Source organism: Hypomesus transpacificus, unplaced genomic scaffold (assembly GCF_021917145.1).
Source record: "Hypomesus transpacificus isolate Combined female unplaced genomic scaffold, fHypTra1 scaffold_308, whole genome shotgun sequence".
NCBI lineage: Eukaryota > Metazoa > Chordata > Actinopteri > Osmeriformes > Osmeridae > Hypomesus > Hypomesus transpacificus.
Window position 1 is genome coordinate 39,819 of NW_025813835.1, and position 20,497 is coordinate 60,315.

At 45.9% G+C, this 20,497-nt stretch overlaps 3 protein-coding genes across 3 annotated transcripts; 2 read left to right on the forward strand and 1 right to left on the reverse strand.

Annotated features, from left to right (window-relative positions):
* Positions 1-1,440: 1,440 nt before the first annotated feature.
* On the reverse strand, positions 1,441-10,596 carry LOC124463801 (cullin-5-like). The gene is made up of 19 exons (XM_047015562.1): positions 10,518-10,596; positions 9,688-9,797; positions 8,964-9,063; positions 8,300-8,476; positions 7,620-7,761; positions 7,297-7,442; positions 6,978-7,058; positions 6,709-6,802; positions 6,496-6,626; positions 6,192-6,299; positions 6,022-6,086; positions 5,777-5,909; positions 5,437-5,568; positions 5,194-5,317; positions 4,921-5,096; positions 4,455-4,616; positions 4,208-4,326; positions 3,898-4,021; positions 1,441-3,596 (listed from the first exon to the last, which is right to left on the reverse strand). The coding sequence occupies exons 1-19, from the start codon at positions 10,539-10,541 to the stop codon at positions 3,402-3,404; spliced, it is 2,343 nt and encodes a 780-aa protein (XP_046871518.1). The 5' UTR covers positions 10,542-10,596; the 3' UTR covers positions 1,441-3,401.
* Positions 10,597-11,681: 1,085 nt separating this feature from the next.
* LOC124463811 (solute carrier family 35 member F2-like) lies at positions 11,682-14,437 on the forward strand. The gene is made up of 7 exons (XM_047015573.1): positions 11,682-11,877; positions 12,092-12,219; positions 12,355-12,514; positions 12,599-12,755; positions 12,845-12,897; positions 13,011-13,165; positions 14,117-14,437. Exons 1-7 carry the CDS (start codon positions 11,682-11,684, stop codon positions 14,435-14,437), a joined length of 1,170 nt encoding a protein of 389 aa, XP_046871529.1.
* Positions 14,438-14,840: 403 nt separating this feature from the next.
* Positions 14,841-19,889, forward strand: LOC124463809 (ELMO domain-containing protein 1-like). Its single transcript, XM_047015572.1, has 11 exons — positions 14,841-15,131; positions 15,346-15,399; positions 16,523-16,668; positions 16,787-16,815; positions 16,897-16,994; positions 17,449-17,578; positions 17,742-17,875; positions 18,080-18,148; positions 18,629-18,679; positions 18,846-18,979; positions 19,150-19,889. Exons 2-11 carry the CDS (start codon positions 15,383-15,385, stop codon positions 19,323-19,325), a joined length of 984 nt encoding a protein of 327 aa, XP_046871528.1. The 5' UTR covers positions 14,841-15,131; positions 15,346-15,382; the 3' UTR covers positions 19,326-19,889.
* Positions 19,890-20,497: the final 608 nt, after the last annotated feature.

Sequence of the window (20,497 nt, forward strand, 5' to 3'; positions counted from 1 at the left end):
ACGCTATTATGGCAAGAAAATGTATAATTCTTCGCTGCCGCCTTTTCCGCAGAACTTTACACACCATTTGACAAACTCTTGCCAATTAACTTTTACAATCACAATCCATTCACATGCAATGAGAAGTAGATGTAATGTAGATTACTGTAAATTGCTCACTAATGTCATAAAACTCAGAATTGTATGCATGAGAAACGTATTTAGAAACCATTCAGCTACATAAATTATACATCGTTTGCAGCATACAAAGACAAAGAAATCTCAAGGCACACACCCTGCTCACTTTTTACGGTTGTTTTTATTTGCCAGGAAAAATACACAATACAAAAGTCAAAACAAAACAAATTGTAATGTTATAATGCAGCACATCAAAGTAGAAGAACCTGACAGCAGGAGTATTCCCATTCAAACATATGCCCATGATTTATAGCGTCAAACATTCAGTTGGTGTTTTGTAATCGATAAATCCTAGTTTTTCAAGTTTTCTTATTATCAAGGCTACAGATATGTATTCATTATCAAGAGGTGGGGGAGGCATGAACACCATCTCCATGACACAATCATCTCCACTGTACCAACTACACAGTAAGGACATATCCTCAAACCAGCGTTGCAGAGAAAGTTCTGTTTTACAAGGACTAATACTGTTCATTTGTAACACGATTAAACTAAAGTTGTTTTGATAAACGTTGAACATGGATAAAAGACAGAATACATATCATTGAGAGTGCATGTATACATAAAACAAACGAACATTTTTTACGGCAGTTATTTTTTTTTTTTATGGCCAACTTTGTATGGGTCTTTGCAATCCCAACACCTGTAACACTGAAAATTCAACTGAAGGTGATACTTATCTACGAACGTTAGGAAACTGGAGTAAAAGAAGACAATCAAACCAAGAACTGTCTCTCTGCATTTAAAGCCCAAACAGTCTCATTCAGTGGATATGAAGCGATAAAGCAGCATCAACTGTAGACCCCAGACAGAGGTGATATCTGGGTCAACTGGGAGCCTTTCATTTGACTGGAGTTGTGCTACAGGTAGTTCAACCTCTCCTGGCACTAACTCTCCTGAAACAACTTCATGCATTTCCTGGCAGAATGAACAGTGGATCATTTTAGACAATTTTGGCAATTGGCAAACTGTGCGTGTGTGTGTATGTTTGTGTTCAATGTGATTGCAAAAAGTATGTGCAAATCACACCAATGTAGGTAGTTTAGATCTAGACTAGAGGTAGTGTAGGCTAGATCCAGACCTTACAGGGTAGGTAGTATATTTAGAAATATATTAGTGTGAAAACCTCCGGGATTTGATCGGCACGGATAGAATGCAACACCGTTAGCTGCATTCAGATGTCATCGACGGCCACATGCAGGAGAGTGTTTGACGCTGAAACTTGCCCTCCATGGCAATAATAAAACTGCAGTTCAAGAGGAATAGTGTTGATACTCTCAGACTGTATTTCATCTTTTCAAAAAACGCACTCACAAAGTGGTTATGTACATGACTAACAGCACCGTTTAGAAAGGGCTACTTTTACAAACCCTATTACAAAAACTAAACAAACAAAAACAAACAAAAACAAACAAAAACAAACAAACAAACTCATACAGCGAATCACATTGTGATATAAATATGAAATAAATAAAACAGGAAAATTCAAACTCACACCCATTCTCCATCTAGTCTCTCCACACCAAAACTCCACTGAGAAGAGATACGGACGGGTACGACCGCTAAATGATCGTCCCTTCCAATCATTCCAAAGAGAGCTCCTGTAAAGCAAGACCTGCGCCCTGCGATCAAGGGACAGTGGTGACATCAGTGCAATAAGAAAACAGACACTCTCTGCCATGACACCTTCCTGTTCTTCCATCCTCTCCCTCTGACCCGATGACACTGACCCACAGGGACAACACAAAGTAGGAAATAATCACAGGATTGCAAATGGAACACGGTGCCAGACAAAAATTGACAGTATCTTTTTTTTTTTTGCCAAGACTCACTGTGTCTGTGTGTGAGTGAGTGAGTGAGCGAGCGAGGGGGCTGCCAGTACACTAGTTTTACTAAGCAGCACCACAGTTCTGTACTTTGGCACATGGACTAGTGTGGAGGTGGTGTGGAAGGGTTAACTAACACTGTCACGTGAGATCAAAATAAATACAAAATATTGCACTTTCTTTAGGACGAAGAATAAGAGAAATGTCATGGCGACACTTTTCACCTGTAGACCAGGATGGTTCATGACCCTCATGATGACACCCATGACAACAGTCTGGGTGTTTGGAGGGCGTGACAAAAGTAAGAGTGAAAAGGAGGGCTGGGGTGTGGACAGTTAAAGTCAAGGACATACATGAGAGCTCGGGGAAATCAACACCACCCTTCCACACCCACACACAAGTCAGCTGAGAGAAAAAGAAAAGAACGTATTCAAGAAGAAAATGAAAAATGGGGCAAAGGCATGCAGACACAAACACTGACTGGAGATCTGCAACAGAGGAACGTGCCAGCGATGCCTGTCCTCCAGTCTCTGAGGGGACGAGAGGTCATTGGGACGCACCTCACACAGGACAGGGCTCTCTCACATTATTCTGAGGGCCAATTGGATGTCATGCGGTTTAATGGTTGTTTATGCACGACAACCAATAGGCTGTCTGACATCTGGCACCATAATGTCACCATGGGGACATGTGGCCCCCTCCCCACCCGGCCATGGTGCGTGGAAGTGAGCTGTAACTGTGGGTGTGGGCAGGACGAGAAGGGTAAAGGTCACACGCACACACTTTGTGACGGAACCTCAAATGAACAAGTTTTCCACGGAGCAGCATGCTGTCACGGTACACACAAACACACACACACACACACACACAGCAAGGCAAGTCGCCTACCACGCACACAAATTTGGCAAAATACACTCCTTCGTATACACTAGTCTCTCCTCAGTATATACTAGTCTGTCCTCGGTATACACTAGTCTCTCCTCGGTATACAGTAGTCTCTCCTCGGTATACAGTAGTCTCTCCTCTGTATACAGTAGTCTCTCTTGTTCCCTCCAGGGAACACGTGTCTCTTGATCTGTACAGACTATTCTGTTGTCCTTTCCCGTGGCTGCGCTCCTGTGTGTCTGTAACTAAGGTAAGGCAGGGGATAGTTTAATGTCACATATCAGAGCTGCGACTGGCAATTGTGTGTGCTGTCCCTCCCCTCCTTAAACACCGGAGGGCGCTAGAGACAAGATGCCAGTCAGACAGCCAAACCACAATCTTCACACTCCCGACTCCTGCCGGCCGCAGTCTCCCCCAACCAAACAACTACATCTCCCCTCCCCCCTCTCTTCCTCCTCCTCCTCCGGCCCGGGGCGGTGGGCTGGCAGCAGTGGGCCAGGCAGTGTGCCGGTGCTACGCCATGTAGATGAAGGTGTTGATGTCCGTCTCGTCTCGCTTGATGTACTTGTGCTCGATGAGCCACTCCATCTGCTCCTTGATCATCTTCTTCTGAGGCAGGAACATGTTCTTCAGGATCTCCACCAGCTCCGTCTGCAACTGGGCGTTGCTGATGTGCTTCCTCATCTTCATGATCTGGATAATGGCCTCCTGGGAGAGGAGGAGAAAGAGAGTTAGAGAGAGAGAGAGAGTTAGATAGAGAGAGAATAGGAGAGAGAATGGGAGAGAGAGAATGGGAGAGAGAGAGAATGGGAGAGTGAGAGAATGGGAGAGTGAGAGAATGGGAGAGTGAGAGAATGGGAGAGAGAGAGAATGGGAGAGAGAGAGAATGGGAGAGAGAGAGAATGGGAGAGAGAGAGAGAGAGAGAATAGGGTGCAGAGTAAAGATGGACCTCGTGTAGGGCTGTCTCATTCCAGAACATACGGATGGAGGTGGAGTGATGTCACTTACCTGAGTTCTTAATATTCTAAGCTGGACTATGCCTTCGTTCTCCTCTTCTCTCATTCGCTCCGTAGTCAGCTGCAGGCGACCAATCAGATTAATCTTTCCCCTCTTCTGGACCTTTGAGTTTTTTCTGTAACCCACAGCAACGCAAACAAACCGATACGGCATCAAACCACAAATCGGAGTCATTGAAAACAGTGACTCATGAATATCCAGCAAAGGTATGTATTAAAATGTCAATGCAAGACTAGGTGGGTCTGTACTAGCCCTGGAGGACACTGGTTGTGAGGGAGGAGGAGGCTGGCGAGAGCCCTACATGAGAGAGAACTCCTGGTTGACGTAGAAGAGCGTGCTGTCCGTGAAGTCTTTGGGGGAGCCGACCGAGGGCTCGTAGGACAACACCTGCCTCTTCAGCTTGGGGAAGGCAACCAAAGACTACAGGGGGACACACCAGGAGGGGGAAACAAAGCAGCACTTTAGTACTCCCTACGCAGGGACACTTGGGGATGGAAATGTTACTGATGGGTTGGCCCCACCTCCAGCCTGTGTGTGTGTCCTCTTACCCAGAGTGTGCGTCGCAGTTCTGCGTCAGGAAGTTCGGTGGCCAGTTTGAGGTTCTCAAAGCTGATTCGCTCGCGTGGTCTCTGGTTCCAGGCGAACAGCACGGCCAGCTGGAAGGTCGTGACCTCCAGGTCGTACTGGCCCACCTCGTTCTTGAACGTGATCTGAAACGATGAGACGTGCCCAAGGACACAACGTCCTTTTTTACGGCCGGGTATCGAACCGGCAACATTCTGATTAATAGCCCAACTCCCTAACTACTCAGTCATTAGACCCCCGGTCAGATAGGTCTGTGTGTGTTCATTGTGTGTTACTGTCTATGTGTTTCTGCATGCGTGTGTTTATTGTGTGTTAGTGTCTATGTGTTTCTGCATGCGTGCATTTATTGTGTGTTAGTGTCTGTCTGTTTTTGCATGTGTGTGTGTGTGTACTGCGTGTTAGCGCGTGTCGGGTTGCTCCAGCTCTCACAATGCCGTTGGACATGAGGTGGTGCCAGTGCAGCTTGCGTCCGCTGTGGTTCCTCTTGTAGAAGTCCTCCACCTCGGGGATAAGGTCCTCCAGCTCCGTGGGCAGAGACACAAACACCTTCTCACTGCTGCGGGACCACGCCCCCGCGTTCAGGATCTTGATGTTCACACTGTCCGCTGGAGCCACACAGAAGAAGGGGAGGGAGGCTGGGACCGAGGAGGAGGGGGGGTGGGTTTTCATTTGACTGTTTCTTTGTGTGTGTGTGTTTCTCACCTGGTAGTGCTAACTTGTTGTGTTTATGCATCTCCTTGAAGACCTGGTTCAGATCCTCAGACACCTTGATGTCTTGGAACATCCTGGCGAGCTTATTCACATAGTCAGCCGGCATCCCCACCTCCTACAGGAACAGGCCAGAGGAGGAACAGGGTCAGAAAAACTCAACCTTGTTCCCTGTGGAGGGCGAGAGTGAATGTGTGTGTGTGTGTGTAAGTGAGTGAGTGAGTGAATGAGTCTCACCCTGAGCCATTCCACCATGTTCTCCTCTATCTCGCTGTCTGCTGAGATGTCCAGGATGAGGCGTCTGGTGAGGTGAGCTTTGTGGTAGCGCATGAACACGTCCTTATTCTGCACGTACTTCAACACCAGGAGCTGAGAGAGAGAGAGACACAGAGAGAGAGAGAGAGAGAGAGACACAGAGAGAGACACAGAGAGAGAGAGAGAGAGAGAGAGAGAGAGAGAGATGAAGAAAGAGAGAGAGGGGATGTGACACACAGTCCAGTAGATCTACAGTCCTAACGCGCTGTGCCCCCAGAGGGAGACCGAGCCAGACCGTGACCCTTGACCCTTGACCTCTCACCACTTCTTTCAGCTTGACCTCGATCTCCTCAGACGTGAGCTTCTTGCTGAGCGGAGTCTTCCTCAGCAGCATGTCACAGTAGTTAGCAAGCAGTTCAGGACACTTGGACTCTGGCTGGGTCTTCAGGCCAACCCTGTCCACACGCACGCACACAAACCCACACCCCCACTAATTCATGTAAAAACAACACAAGCTTTTGCGTTTTATATAACAAGACAAACAGATCGTTACAGATCTCCCCTCACCCTTTCTGTTTCAAAGGCAGCTCCAGTTTGAAGATGGTGGCATCGTTGACGACTGCTTTGTAAGCCTAGGGGGATGGATGCATTACATCAGTCAGTACAAACATAACCTGTATTAAAGACGTGGGACACTGGTGAGTGAGGTAAAGGTGTGTGGTGAGGTCTCTCCGGACCTTGTCTCTGGCTGTGAGGAAGCGAGGGTCATCCTGGAAGGCCTCCTTCACCAGCTTACTGAAGCGGTTGAAGAGGGTCAACAGCTGCTCAACGTATTTCTCAGAGTCCTGAACACACACACACACAATGCAGGTGAAGGGTAAATGCAGGGGTCAACACAGCGGAAACTACGGTGTGTGCGCGTGTGTTTGCTTGTTGTTATGGTTAAGGAAAACAGGAATTGGAATGGGACTGAATTTGCAAGTCCCCACAAGAATGGCAATACAAACTTGTGCGTGCGTGTACGTGTGTGTGCGTACGTACAGTAGTGATCGTCTCAGCAGCAGCCACCATGTCTGCCAGTCCAGCGTTGATGATGTGATCCTCCAGGTCCTTCAACATGGGCTCCATCCCACTGGGAACCTTGTCCATCAGAGAGAACATCAGGTGCAGCTCTGGAGGGGGAAGCATTAAGACGTTACACACATCCTAGCCTTGCAGCTAGCAACGCCTTCCAGCCAACCCTGCTGAACTCACTGTCTGTCTCATTTCTCTTGATCATTCCGGGACATTCCGCCAGGATGGTCTCCTTGAACGACGTCACCAAGGCGTTCACACAGCAGTCCATAAGCTGCGAGAAGCATGACGCAGCACAAAGGCAGGACAGAAGAAGAGGAACTTTAAACACGTGGGATTCTGCAACACTGATTCAAGCCATTGAGCATTACGACTGAATCCTCATAGAATCAGGAGCGCATTTCAACGATGATAATAATACACTTAACATCTGTGGTCCTCCTACTCACTGCCTGTACAGAGTTACATTCACCACGCGTCTCTAGATACCGAAGTGCTCTCTTCTCTTCTTCTCTCAGCTTAGCGTCTGCCTGCAAGAGACAGGTTTATTGGTTATTGGCCGGTCTTGGTTCAGTGCACACACACACACTCTCACACACACACATTTAGCAGACTGGGACATTACCCCAGAGGCAAGTAGGGTGAAGTGCCTTGCCCAAGGACACAACGTCATTTGGCACGGCGGGGAATCGATCCGGCAACCTTCTGATTACTAACCCGACTCCCTCACCGCTCAGCCATCTGACTCCCTGTACTTTACACACGTACATATTTCATGTAGTTCTGGACCCCGTTCTGTTGCAGGTAGGAGGGGGCCTGTGTTCTGTAGAACCTCTCAGTGGAGTCCAGGTAGGCCTTCTCAAAGTTGTCCCTGTAGATCTGCAGCTTGTCTTCTGGGTTGGAGCACAGGTTCACTGGGGGGATGAGAGGGAAGGAGGTAGAGGTAGAAAAGAGCGGAAGAGAAGAGAAAAAGAGAAATGAGAGAAAAAGAGTAAAAAAAATTATATCATTTTTACCGAAGGCTCGTCAGGATCACAATCGCCAGAAGACGCGGGATGCGAAACGATGTTTACAGGAGGTGTGTGTCTTACCGTACGACTCCCGTACTCCTATGACCAGCTGGGAGTCGAAGGCCTCTCCCAGTCTCTCTGCGTGCACCAGCTTCATAGCGCTGTCCTGGAGACGACTCTTGATGTTGGAGAAGATGGACTCGTTCCACGTGTCCAACATCAGCTAGAGAAGGCATGACGGACACAGAGGGAGAACACTCAATATGACATCACTTCATTCACGGCTTTATAAGCCTTCCCTTTCTCCTACCTCCATACAATTACTCCCATCAACACATGTTTCTATCTGCTCCAGAGAAGAAGTCCATTTACTCCTTCCATCCTCCTCGTGCATCCCTCCTCTCTCCTCCTCTCTTCTTCTTCTTCTTTCCCTCACCTTCCCTCCTCTCTTCTTCTTTCCCTCACTTTCCCTCCTCTTCTTCTTCTCTCCCTCACCTTCCCTCCTCTCTTCTTCTTTTCTCCCTCACTTTCCCTCCTCTCTTCTTCTTCTCTCCCTTACCTTCCCTCCTCTCTTCTTCTTCTCTCCTTCACTTTCCCCTCCTCTCTTCTTCTTCTCTCCCTTACCTTCCCTCCTCTTCTTCTTCTCTCCCTTACCTTCCCTCCTCTCTTCTTCTCTCCCTTACCTTCCCTCCTCTCTTCTTCTCTCCCTCACCTTCCCTCCTCTCTTCTTCTCTCCCTCACCTTCTTCTTCTCTCCCTCACCTTCCTGACGATGCTGTCCTCCACGTTGGACTTCTTGTTGCTCCCCTGCTTCCCCATCAGAGTGATCTCCAGCTGGCAGAAGGGCTTAGGCAGGATGTCGCACTGGGTGAAGAACTTCCTCCACTCTACGATGTAGGCCTTGAGCAGGGCCGTGTCATCCTGGTGACTCAGTACCCGCTGCCGTGGCGACAGACACATACACAGGTCAAATGTCAAAAGACGTTTCAATTCGACAGAAATGCAGCCTGTGACTCACAGAGTACATCCCTGATCTCAAAGTGCCTGGATGGGTGAAAGCATGTGCTTTTCTACTGCTGTTACCAACGCACTTCATATTTGGTTTTCCAAGAACGGCGGTGGATTCTGAGAATGACGACGACGCCTCTGGAGTTATGGGGTGTCAGTTTGTCAGCGTGGGGTTTTGCCTAAGCACCCTGCTGCTTTCATAGATAACTTGACCTGCCTTTAAGTCAACATCTGACAGCATCAACAGTGGTATTGATCTGCTATCGCATGGTTCTGTTTTCAACCACAGCCTCTGTAATTTGATCAGGCTATTAGTATATTACTTTACACACACACACACACACACACACACACACACACACACACACACACACACACACACACACACACACACACACACACACACACACACACTTACGGCTTGGGCTTGTTTGATGAAGTCTAGGATGTCTTCTTTGAGGGCCTGGTGGATCTTAGCTGGGCCTTTGTCATCCCATAGACATACTGCATGCACATCTCTGCAAGAACAGATAGTGGTGAGGGAGAGAGGGTGGTAAATGTTTACAAGACATTCTCTGACCCTTGACCTACATCATCCAGACCTGTATAAAGCGCCATAGTGTGAAACAAAGCCTAACTTTTTCATGTATTGTTACAATTCACTAAAATAGCCTAGCAATTGGGCAAACAAAAGATTCATAACAACCAAAAACAGAGATAGATTTCAAATTCCCTGTTCAATATTCAGTGTTAAATTTGTTCTTGTGAAGTGAGAATGGAACGGGACAGGTGTGCATGCAGGTGAGAAGAACAGCAACTGAGGTAAAAGTTTGTGTGTGTGTATATGAGTGTGTGTGTGTGTGTGTGTGTTACGGGGGACTGTGTTGTGGTGTTGGTGTGTAGAGGAGAGTCCGATGGCTGAACGGTGAGGGAGTCGGGCTAGTAATCAGAAGGTTACCGGATTGATTCCCCGCCGTGCCAAATGACGTTGTGTCCTTGGGCAAGGCACTTCACCCTACTTGCCTCAGGGGGGAATGTCCCTGTACTTACTGTAAGTCGCTCTGGATAAGAGCGTCTGCTAAATGACTAAATGTAAATAATTACTAAATGTAGAGAACATAGGCTCGGATGGATTTGCTTACGAGAAGAGGTCAAACCACTGCTGTTTAGTGACACACTCTTGTCTCAGCAGCTTGAGAACGATGGGGCGCATCAAGTTCCACTTGTCCTCAAACTGCAGAGAACCTTTGTTCTAGAGAACAGGGAGATATATATTTGAGATATATATTTGGGTAAAAGTAAATCACGAGATCATAATCACCAATCATCAAGAAATGACTAGAAGTCCTTCGTTACAGTGACATTACATTCCCTAGCTACACACTATGTAAACACAGTGGAATCCGTTTCAAAATGTCCTGCCGCCAATAGCTAAGTATACAGTACTGTGGCTGTGAAATTGACCGAGCTGTCAGGTGCAGCTACCAACTGGCTAACATATGCCCGTAGCTAACGTTAGCTGGCTATTAATAATTGTTATGATGATTTGACCACCTGGGCAAGCTTGCATATTCGACCACTATAATTCCACAACGGCACAGGTTCTTTGCTAAATCAAAGCGAGCCTTGACCATTAACAATTTTGTTGGTTGTATAGAGTGGGGGAAACGTACGCCGGTTGCAACTAGCTAGCTGGCTACTGTAGCGCTGACAGAGTACAGATGGCTAGTAGGGCTTGCCGTTTGGCTACCTTGGCTTTATAACCTAGCATAGCTTAGCTAGCTACAGTAGCTGGCTAACTAGCAAGGAGAGACCAGACCTTTGAATTCAGTGCAAACATGATCTTATCAAACAGTGACCACTATTTCTTTATATACGAGTTCAATTGCTTTTTTTGGCATGGACAACAGATAACAAGGTCCATACATTTCTACGCAATTGTGTAAATATGATGTGTTGAAGTGATTCTTACCTTCAACAAATTTGACGTCGCCATGTTTCCTCAACTTATCACTTCGCTCATTCAGTCTCGCGAGTTGAGGCTACAGCTGCTTGTCCAGTCCCGAGCAAAAAGCATTAGGTAATGTACTTAACAGGCAGTAAAAAATAGCCAATGAACACTCCATTCATGAAGAGTGGAAGCTCAGATGTGCAGTAGATCATGAAACTTGTATTGCGAGCACAGTGGTATTTCACCAATGGACTCACAATAGGTTATTCAGGTGTTTAAAAACATTGCAGAATATTCTGCCTTTGCAAATCTAAACATAGCACAGAACATATCAAATTCTTACTGGGGCACAGAAAAGGCAATGCTGCCTGATTTGACTTGACAAGAAGAGAGAGACCTACAAGCTTGCAGTATATAGAGAGACAACACACATCCAAACACAATAATAATGTAACTGAAACTCATCAACTTGAATGAAAATATACAATGATGTCATTAACATTTAATCGGATCACAAATGGGATTCTCTCTTTCTTTCTTTCTTTCTTTTTCTTTCTTTCTTTCTTTCTTTCTTTCTTTCTTTCTTTCTTTCTTTCTTTCTTTCTTTTTCTTTCTTTCTTTCTTTCTTTCTCTCTCTCTCTCTCTCTCTCTCTCTCTCTCTCTCTCTCTCTCTCTCTCTCTCTCTCTCTCTCTCTCTCTCTCTCTCTCTCTCTCTCTCTCAGACACACTCACACCCTTTAATCAGTATTACCTCTTTCAAACACTCTTTGCCCTTTGATTTGTGAAGTGTTAATCATTGAGCATGAGCGCCTTAGAGATGATAAAAGGCTTGTGGGCTCATGCAGAGAGCACATTACCACACCGGCACCTTCCCCAGCAGAATGAATGAGAAGGAGATGGAGTCAACATGCACCAGTGGTGAACATGACAGAGACGGACTAATATGGAGAGTTCGAAAAAACATATTTAACCGGTGAGTCACTGGCCTCATTGTACTTTGTGGAACTTAGTTTGATCATGTGACACGATGTCTGTTGGAGGGACCCTACCCTGTATACTCTTCAGAACAGGTACGCTCCATACCTCCCTGTACCTCCACAATCCTAACCTGAGACCACAGCTACACTTCGCCATAGCTAGACCGCTGTTCCCTGAACTCGTCGCCCTGCTATGATTGATAGAGATATGATATCTGTGTCCACCAGGCAGCTGCTGAGGACGGTGGCCATGGGTCAGGGCCTGGCAGCCGTCATCTGTGGGACAGCCATCACGTCTCAGTACCTGGCCACAGACTTCCACGTTAACACCCCCATGTTCCAGAGCTTCCTCGCTTACGCTCTGCTCTGCCTTACATACACCACCATGCTCGTCTTCAAAAGAGGTAGGCTCACTCGCAACCAGCTTCATTTTGTATGTTTGTGTACATCCGTTGAAGGATTGTGTGTGTGTAACGGTGTGGTGACAGCCTTGCAAACATGACATGAGAGCTGTGACATGTCAGAGGAGCTCTCAGGAACAGTGTCACTGTGCTATATGTCTTTTCCCAGTGCAGTAACCTTCAGGGAACTTTTACTAATACTGTACTTTTAACGTAGGGGATGGCAATATTTTGCAGATTCTGAGGAACAAGTGGTGGAAGTACCTGCTTTTGAGTCTGGTGGATGTCGAGGCAAACTATACTGTGGTCAAAGCATACCAGTACACTACACTGACCAGTATACAGGTGAGTAATGTGTATGTGCATGTGTCTGTGTGTGTCTGTGTGTATCTGTGTGTGTGTATCTGTGTGTATCTGTGTGTGTGTGTGGGTCTACTCATTCTTCTTCTCTGCCTGACTGTGTCTGTCCTCACCAACCAGCTCCTGGACTGTTTCGTCATCCCAGTCCTGATGATCCTGTCCTGGTTCTTCCTGAAGACGCGCTACAGGCCGCTCCACTACGTGTCCGTGTGTGTCTGTCTGCTGGGGGTCGGGGCCATGGTGGGGGCCGACCTGCTGGCCGGACGCGACCAGGGATCCAGTAAGAATCCAGTTAATTCGCCGTCCAATCACCTGTGGGTTAGGTGTGAATGGGTTGCCGTGACGTGTCTCCTCTCTGTCCCAGCCTCTAACATCCTGCTGGGGGACGGGCTGGTGCTGGTCAGCGCCACCCTGTACGCCGTGTCCAACGTGTGCCAGGAGTACACCGTGAAGAACCTGAGTAGGGAGGAGTTCCTCGGAATGGTGGGGCTGTTTGGAACCCTCATCAGTGGAATACAGCTGTAAGTGTGTGAGTGCGTGTACGTGTGTGTGTGAGTGGCGTTTGAAAGAATATTGGTTTACTATGTGTTTTTTCTGTTTTTTCACATAGGGGCATTGTGGAATATAAGGATGTTGCCAGTGTCCAGTGGAGTTGGAAAATTGGTAAACTCCTCCCACATTTCCATTCCCACAAGGAAACAGAACGAAATGCTGTGGAGTTACAATGATCCATCATGTCCTAGTCTCATGTGAGTGATGTTCCTGTTGTTCCTCAGGCCTGCTGTTCGCTGCCTATGCCCTCTGTCTGTACACGCTGTACAGCTGCATGCCCATAGTGGTCAAGATGACCAGCGCCACGTCAGTCAATCTCTCCCTGCTCACCGCAGACCTCTTCGGCCTCTTCTGTGGTCTCTTCCTCTTTCAGTACACAGTGAGTACACACACATACAGCACACACACACATACAGCACACACACACACACACACATACAGCACTCACACAGCACACATACATACAATACACAGGCACGCACACACACACACAGGCAGGTACAGTACTGGGATTGATTGTCTTTCTGAGTGGGTCAAGACACAGAGAAATTGATAAGAGCTTCACCTGTTAGATAAGGTTTTCATTGCTGCAATAGAGGTTGTTCATGCGTTTCGTGCCAGTTAGCTTGTAAGGTCATGTATGTAAGGATCTGCATAACTTCAGATAGGCTGTGAGACACCACAGTGACAGTAATAACTAGCTGACCTCCATTGGAAAGGGTGGATCGCCGTACACTGATGATATAATCTACATTATCTCAATCTCATCATATCACTTAGCTGGGGACTATAATGTAAGATTGTAACGTGATCAGATAAGAGCAGAGAAGAAGGTGCTACTATATTCTTAATCTCAGAGACCCTGATAAAAGGACTACCCACCTGCTGTACTGAGATGGGATTAGGATTCAGAGAGCATTATCATCCAGTGTTAATTTAGAGTAATCTCTCCATTCTCTCTATCTCTCTTTTGTTATCTCTGCCCCTGTTTAACGGTCTGTAACGGTTACAGTGACATTGGATTTTAATGATTGCGGTATCGAGTGACTAAATTGGTTTAATATATAACCTCTGCAGTATGTCAAGTGTCTTTCCCCTTCTAGTTAAAGTGTGACATATAGCATGCTCACCCATAAACGAAGTGGACCTCACAGTCAATGTAACTGAAAATCATTTGCGTGTATACTGATTCCTATTGGTTTACTGTTTTCCCCATACCTTATGATTTTGTAAGTGGGTGCATGCAGACAGGTTGGGGGTCAGCTCGGTGTGTGATTCTGATTCTGATTCAGATTCAGATTCTGACTCTGACTGTAGTGTGTTCATTCAGTTCTCAGGTCTGTACATGGTGTCGCTGGTGGTGATCCTGGTGGGCTTCATCTCCTTCAACGTCATGCCGACGACCCCCGCTGACCCCGCTGACCCCGCCTCCCCCGTGGCGTGGGAGGAGGGGAGCTACGACAACCCCGCCCCGGTCTGCGAAGACAGTACGATGAAACAGGAAGTGGGGGTGAAGATCACGTCTGACGATGAAGAGGATAAAGAAACGACAGCTGAGGAGGAAGAGGAGAGGTTTCAAGGCTTGCCAGGGTTGCCATGGACTACAGGAGGAAGAGGAGAGTGTTTTGTCAGACACAGCACAAAGATGTGAACACAAAGTCTTATCCTTCATCCATGTTTCCCCTTCCTTCATCACCACTCTGCAGCCTCCTTTTTTATAGGAAACTTCCGGTGTATTTATAAGAATATTTAGAAATTCTACAGATCTTTTTCAAGACAGATTGTGTTGCCTAAAGAGAATGCCAAAAATGTAACCGTTTTTTATGGATTAATAAATCCTTTATTTCCTCATCATCAGTGAGATGACTTCTCACAATGTCATATCACTGTTCACGCTCAGCATGCAAGACACGCACATACTTGTGCTCTCTTGTTGCATAGCGACTGTGACACACACTTACACACACATACACGCACACACACAAACACTCACTCACAAAACCCACATTCATTATTGGATGGCGAGTTCTAATCAGATTTATTTTAAGATATCACTTTGTATCAGATCAGGCATCCCACCATTTTTATAGGCAGCATAAAAGTTATTTTATGATCGCGATGCAGATTGTGATAGTGAGTGCCAAATCATAGTTTAACTAGCAGAGCAGAAGACTCGTCCTGAGAAAAGAGAGAGCGGCTGTCTGGGTTGCAGCCGCTGTGCAGTACGACTGTCCCTCCAGATTCTCTCGCTCTGTCTGTCTGAGAACACAATGGTGAGACAAAGATAAAGAACATATCAAGAAAGGAAGGAAAAGAGAAACAATCAATCTCTTGCGATAAGAGGGGTGAGCTACCTATTGTTTTTTTATTTTAACGGAACCCTTCACCTATGCGGTGTTTATGGCATGCAAATACACGAATTATTGATTGCGACTCAATTTAACGATGCGTTGTCAGAAGTCAAGTCACATTATCGACTGCAACGATTGTGCCATGGGCTTATTTATGGGGGGGGGGGGGTCAAGGGTGTGAACAATTACGTTTTCGTTTGTCTTTCAGGAATACGTCACCTGAGTTTTACAGCAAAACAACAATCATGAAGCATTTTCTGAGGTAGGTTAACTTTATTTGGCGTCAAATGTCATCACTAGGATTAACACGCAGAACACATTAGGTACACTTCAAAAACACCATACAGCCTGATATCCTGGATGAATAAAGTGAACCAGTAACCATTTTGTTGTATTTTTGGAGCTTTGACAGAGTTGTTATCCACTTTACCCCTCTCACCACTCCCACTCTCCTTGATATCGTGGCTCCATTGTGGAAAACAAATAATTGATGGAAGCGCTCAGAATAAGTCTTTACATGCTGCATTTCGGGATGAGAACAGATATCATTTGTATTACTCAAGGCGGGGTTAAGGCGAGTAATAAGTAAATGCCGCAACTCCATCACCCAAAATAGCTTGCCTGTCCTATATAGTCTATAGTTCAGCTCTTCAACCGTCACTGGCAGGCCACACACACAATACACACACGAACACACCCACACGGACACACATCACACTCTCTCTCTCTCTCTCTCTCTCTCTCTCTCTCTCTCTCTCTGTCTGTCTGTCTGTCTGTCTGTCTGTCTGTCTGTCTGTCTGTCTGTCTGTCTGTCTGTCTCTCTCTCTCTCTCTCTCTCTCTCTCTCTCTCTCTCTCTCTCTCTCTCTGTCTGTCTCTCTCTCTCTCTCTCTCTCTCTCTCTCTCTCTCTCTCTCTATCTCTCTCTCTCTCTCTCTCTCTCTCTCTCTCTCTCTCTCTCTCTCCCTCTATTTCTGTAAGTGCTCTGTCGACCCTGTGCTAGATTATGATTTTTTGTTTCTTTCAATCACAGAGCAGCCCTCCTCTCCTGTCCTAGTTACACACTGTAGACAAGGACAGAACACGTACACACTCACTGACTGATAGCTTTTCTCCATTAAATGACAAACTCGAGTTGTCTTTCTCTCTGCCTGTCTTCTCTCTCTCCCCTGCAACACAGCCTCCAGTCACCTGCCACCCCATGTGATTATGCAACAGCACACTTCATCTTTCAGTGCCTCTAGAGCAGCTTAAATAAGGTTCTCTCTCTCTCTTTCACTCTCGCTTCCTCTGTCTCTCTCGGTCTCTCTCATTCCCTCCCTCCCTCCCTTTCTGCATCTTCCTGCCTCTCATGTTAATATGGTGCATCTGTCTTTGCCGTCCCCCAGAGTGCTGGTACAGTTCCTCTCGTTTCTCTACTGCACATTTCTGTGGCGCGCGCTCAAGTTCCTCACTCACAAGGTGACGGGGCGCTGTGAGCTGCAGAGGATCTGCCACTCCCACAAACCTGGGGCCTGTAGGACCCTTATGATAGGTACACATACTGCAGTCTGACTGACGTTTCACCAGAACATTGGACTTTAAGTAATGCAGTTGAATTTGAGATCGCTACTGACACATTGGGGTCCTTTGTCTATTTTTTGGTATTCCAGAGAAATCCCTGAGGTTCTCCAAGAGTGAGGTGAGTACGGGGGTTGTGGTTGACTGTCTAGTGTGTGTTACAGAGTGTTAACGTCACACCGTCCTCTCTGGCTCCCCCCAGCTACTACAGTCTGCAGTGAGTGTGGGTTCTGACTCGGTGGAGAAGGTCACTGATGACATCATGACCCTGAAGAGGATCCATGAGGACTCCAACCTCCAGTGAGTTTACATAGTCCAGACTTGAGCTCCACCTTTGTTTCCTCAAAATAAACACACATCACACCACCATTTTTTCTTAATATTTTTTTTTATCTTTTGAAAAATAAATCTAAACTTTTGTTCAAACATATTTTTTCAACCTTTCGAAACGTATTTTTTTTATAAATCAAAAGTTTTTTCTCTCACACACACAAAACTAAAGTAACAAGCCTGGCTTGAAAACATAAGAAGGAAAAAGTACAGATATTAAAAGTTGAAAAGTAAAAACTTGTTAGATAAATAAATTGTGAAGAAAAGTTCTGATGCCAGAAAAATCTAACAAAGTACAGTAACAAAGTATTGAAAATTAAGTAGGCACTACAAACTCTGAATTATGTGTGTGTGGTTCTGTGTGCGTGTGGTTCTGTCTGCGTGTGGTTCTGTGTGTGTGTGGTTCTGTGTGTGTGTGTGTCAGGCTGAGTGTGTCCCTGCAGGCCTGTCTGTTCCAGGTGGTGGGTTACAGAGCTCTCCTGGTAGAGGTGGAGAAGCTTCGCAGGGAGAATTACGACAGTGAAAACCTCCAGCATGAGGACATGCTCCTCAGGGTCTGTACTTGCTAACACGCTAACACCTCCATAGAGATACACTTGCTTTCGCTAACATGCTAACCAACCCACCGAGATACTAGTTAGAAGTATCATGCTAACCGTCTCATAGGAATGAACCTGTTTTTCGTAGTGTGCTAACAGCTTTGTGCTTCTCCTACAGCTCTGGAAAGCTCTGTGTCCGGACTCCCCCCTGACATCTCGCGTGTCCAAACAATGGAGTGACATCGGTTTCCAGGGCAGCGACCCCAAAACTGACTTCAGAGGCATGGGCATCCTAGGACTCCTCAACCTGCTGTGAGTAATTGCATCGATGTTTGTGACGTGTGTTTGTGTGTCACTCCTGGGTAATGTCCTTTATTTCTGGACATCATAAGTTATTTTTGGAAGTCATTTTTAAAAGTATTACATGTTGACATTTTGTTGTGTTTTTAAAATTCGGTTTGATGGTGTCGTACTTTCCCATGAATCCTGTCTTTTCTCTGACCTCCCGTCCCTCAGGTATTTTGCAGAGCACGATAGGACCACAGCCCTGCAGGTGCTGCATGACTCCCAGCAACCCAAACACAGGTCAGCCCTGCCTTGATGACCTCTGACCCCTCACTGCCCTCATGTTCCTGTAACATTAGTACTTAAACTTCAATTGGGAGATCATTAAAATGTCTTCCAGCCAATTTGTTCTATCAAAATCAGGCTCTAAATGTTTAATGTTTTGCCTGCTTTTTGACTTTACCTTCTTCCACCTCCACGCTTGTTTAAGTTCTGTTCTGACATCCCACACGGGAACACATGATTTTGTCACCACTCCCCATGCCTAACGTGTCACTGCTCACCTGTCACTTGGCTTTGTTCAGGGGCCTTCCTTACCAGAAGGTCAGGTAACTCCTCTTTCTTTCAAGTCTTTGCTTTGGAATCATTTCACCCTGTCATTTCAAACTGCCCAAAGGTACAAGTACCATTGACTACTGAGATTGTTTTCTGATTTCTTGTTATGTTAATGCTTTCTCTCCATGGTGTGTTTTGTGTGTGTGTGTGTGTGTGTGTGTGTAGCAAGATGAGCACGCTGGACTGGAACAAGAACAACTTTGATAAAGCCATCGGGTGAGTAGCTTTCTAAGATAACTCGGGCAGGAGATTATTTATTTCCATTCTCTCTCTTTCTTGCTCTCTATCACTGTCTCCTCCCTCTCTCTCATTCCTTTGTAATGGGAGCAGTGTGCAGACTGTATGTGTGTAGTGGTGTGACCAGAGGGGATGTGTGTCTCAGGTTCTCCTTCGCCATCGTGGGGATCAACATCACAGAGCTGAGCTACAAGCTCCTGCTGGATGGGGCTTTGAAAACACATCTGTACAACGTAGCACCTGAGAGGCCCAGCCTGATACATTTCCATCAGACGTTCTGTAAGTGTGAACTTCACACACACACACACATATACAGACACACATGCACACAGACACATACAGACACACACACACACAGACACACACACACACACAGACACACACACACACACGCACACACACACACACAGACACACACACACACACAGTAAGACTCCCTGTCTCCACAGGCTACCTGATGCAGGAGTTCCAGAGGTTCTGGGTGGAAGAGAACCCACGTGACATCATGGAGTTTAATCGTGTGCGTGACAAGTTCCACCGCATGGTTCTCAAGCAGCTCCAGAACCCCACCGTGGCTCTGGGTCACCACTCCCCTGCTTCCCACCTGCACCTCGTCAACCTGTAGTCACCTACACTGTTCTTGTCTGGTTTATTGTGTCGCAACTCTCATTTATGGCTGATCAACTATCAATATTTATATATATCTCACATGTGTTATGTGCGTATTCAAATGTGTAATTTATGATACTATAATGAAGTAATCAATTCATCATCAGTATTTAACAAATCTGTGTATCTTGAAGCAATAACTTTCATAAACTTTCAACACAAATTTCTGAAGTTTAACAAATGGTTCATGGTCAACAATTCTAAATCTTGATATCATCCCTAAGTTATTTATACAACAATAGCCTACTTCAGCATATTAGTGGAAACTGTTTTTAAGATATGTTCAATGACTGTTAAGTTCAAACCTTCTTCCACTTTAACTTTGCACAGTTGTGTTTGCTTGTGGGCAACTCAACCCCTCCCCCTTCTCTCAATCACGCACACAATATGCTTGACATTTGGAGATTTGCTTTTCGGTTTTGCAGTCATCCATCATGCTGAAGAGTTTAAAATAGGTGCTTGCCAATGAAATGTATTGTTTACAGTATTCCTTGATTTTCATCGACTACATGTAAAGTATTTGACCAAAAAAAACTGGCTCGTGTCATTTGTTACGTCTATAACCTTTTAGACCAAGACGTCATGCAGAGAAACCGGGTTGGAAACGTGGTAGCCTTGTACAAACTACAGCTCCCAGCATGCAACTAAGTGTTTGAAAGCTCAAACCCGGAACCCAAGACAGAACGCCAAAATACTCGATTAAAAGGAAATGTGTTTATTATTCAAAATAAATTATAGTTGCCATCATAATTCATAGTTCATGTACATAATAGGTATTATTCGAAAACAACTCTCGAAAATGATGTGTAAAATCCTCTCGTGACTGTCGGAATAAAAAAACTGCTGAACTGAAGAGCTGTCCGTGGTGCTGAAACAGTGAAGACAGCACAGTCTACTTCTGCACCAGCACCGTGAAGGGACATACTCCTTGTCTTCTAACGGTCAAAATTTGAAGCGTGAACACCGAACGCTGATGGTACAGCGATGGGCTGCTTTTTATCATTATTTATTCATACATGTAGGGCGCAAAAGCGTCCTCTTCTAAACTACTTAGGATCTCACTGCCCGGTGCTGTCTCTCACCGTAATTAAACGCGGTTGATTTACGTTTATGGATCTTATATTGACG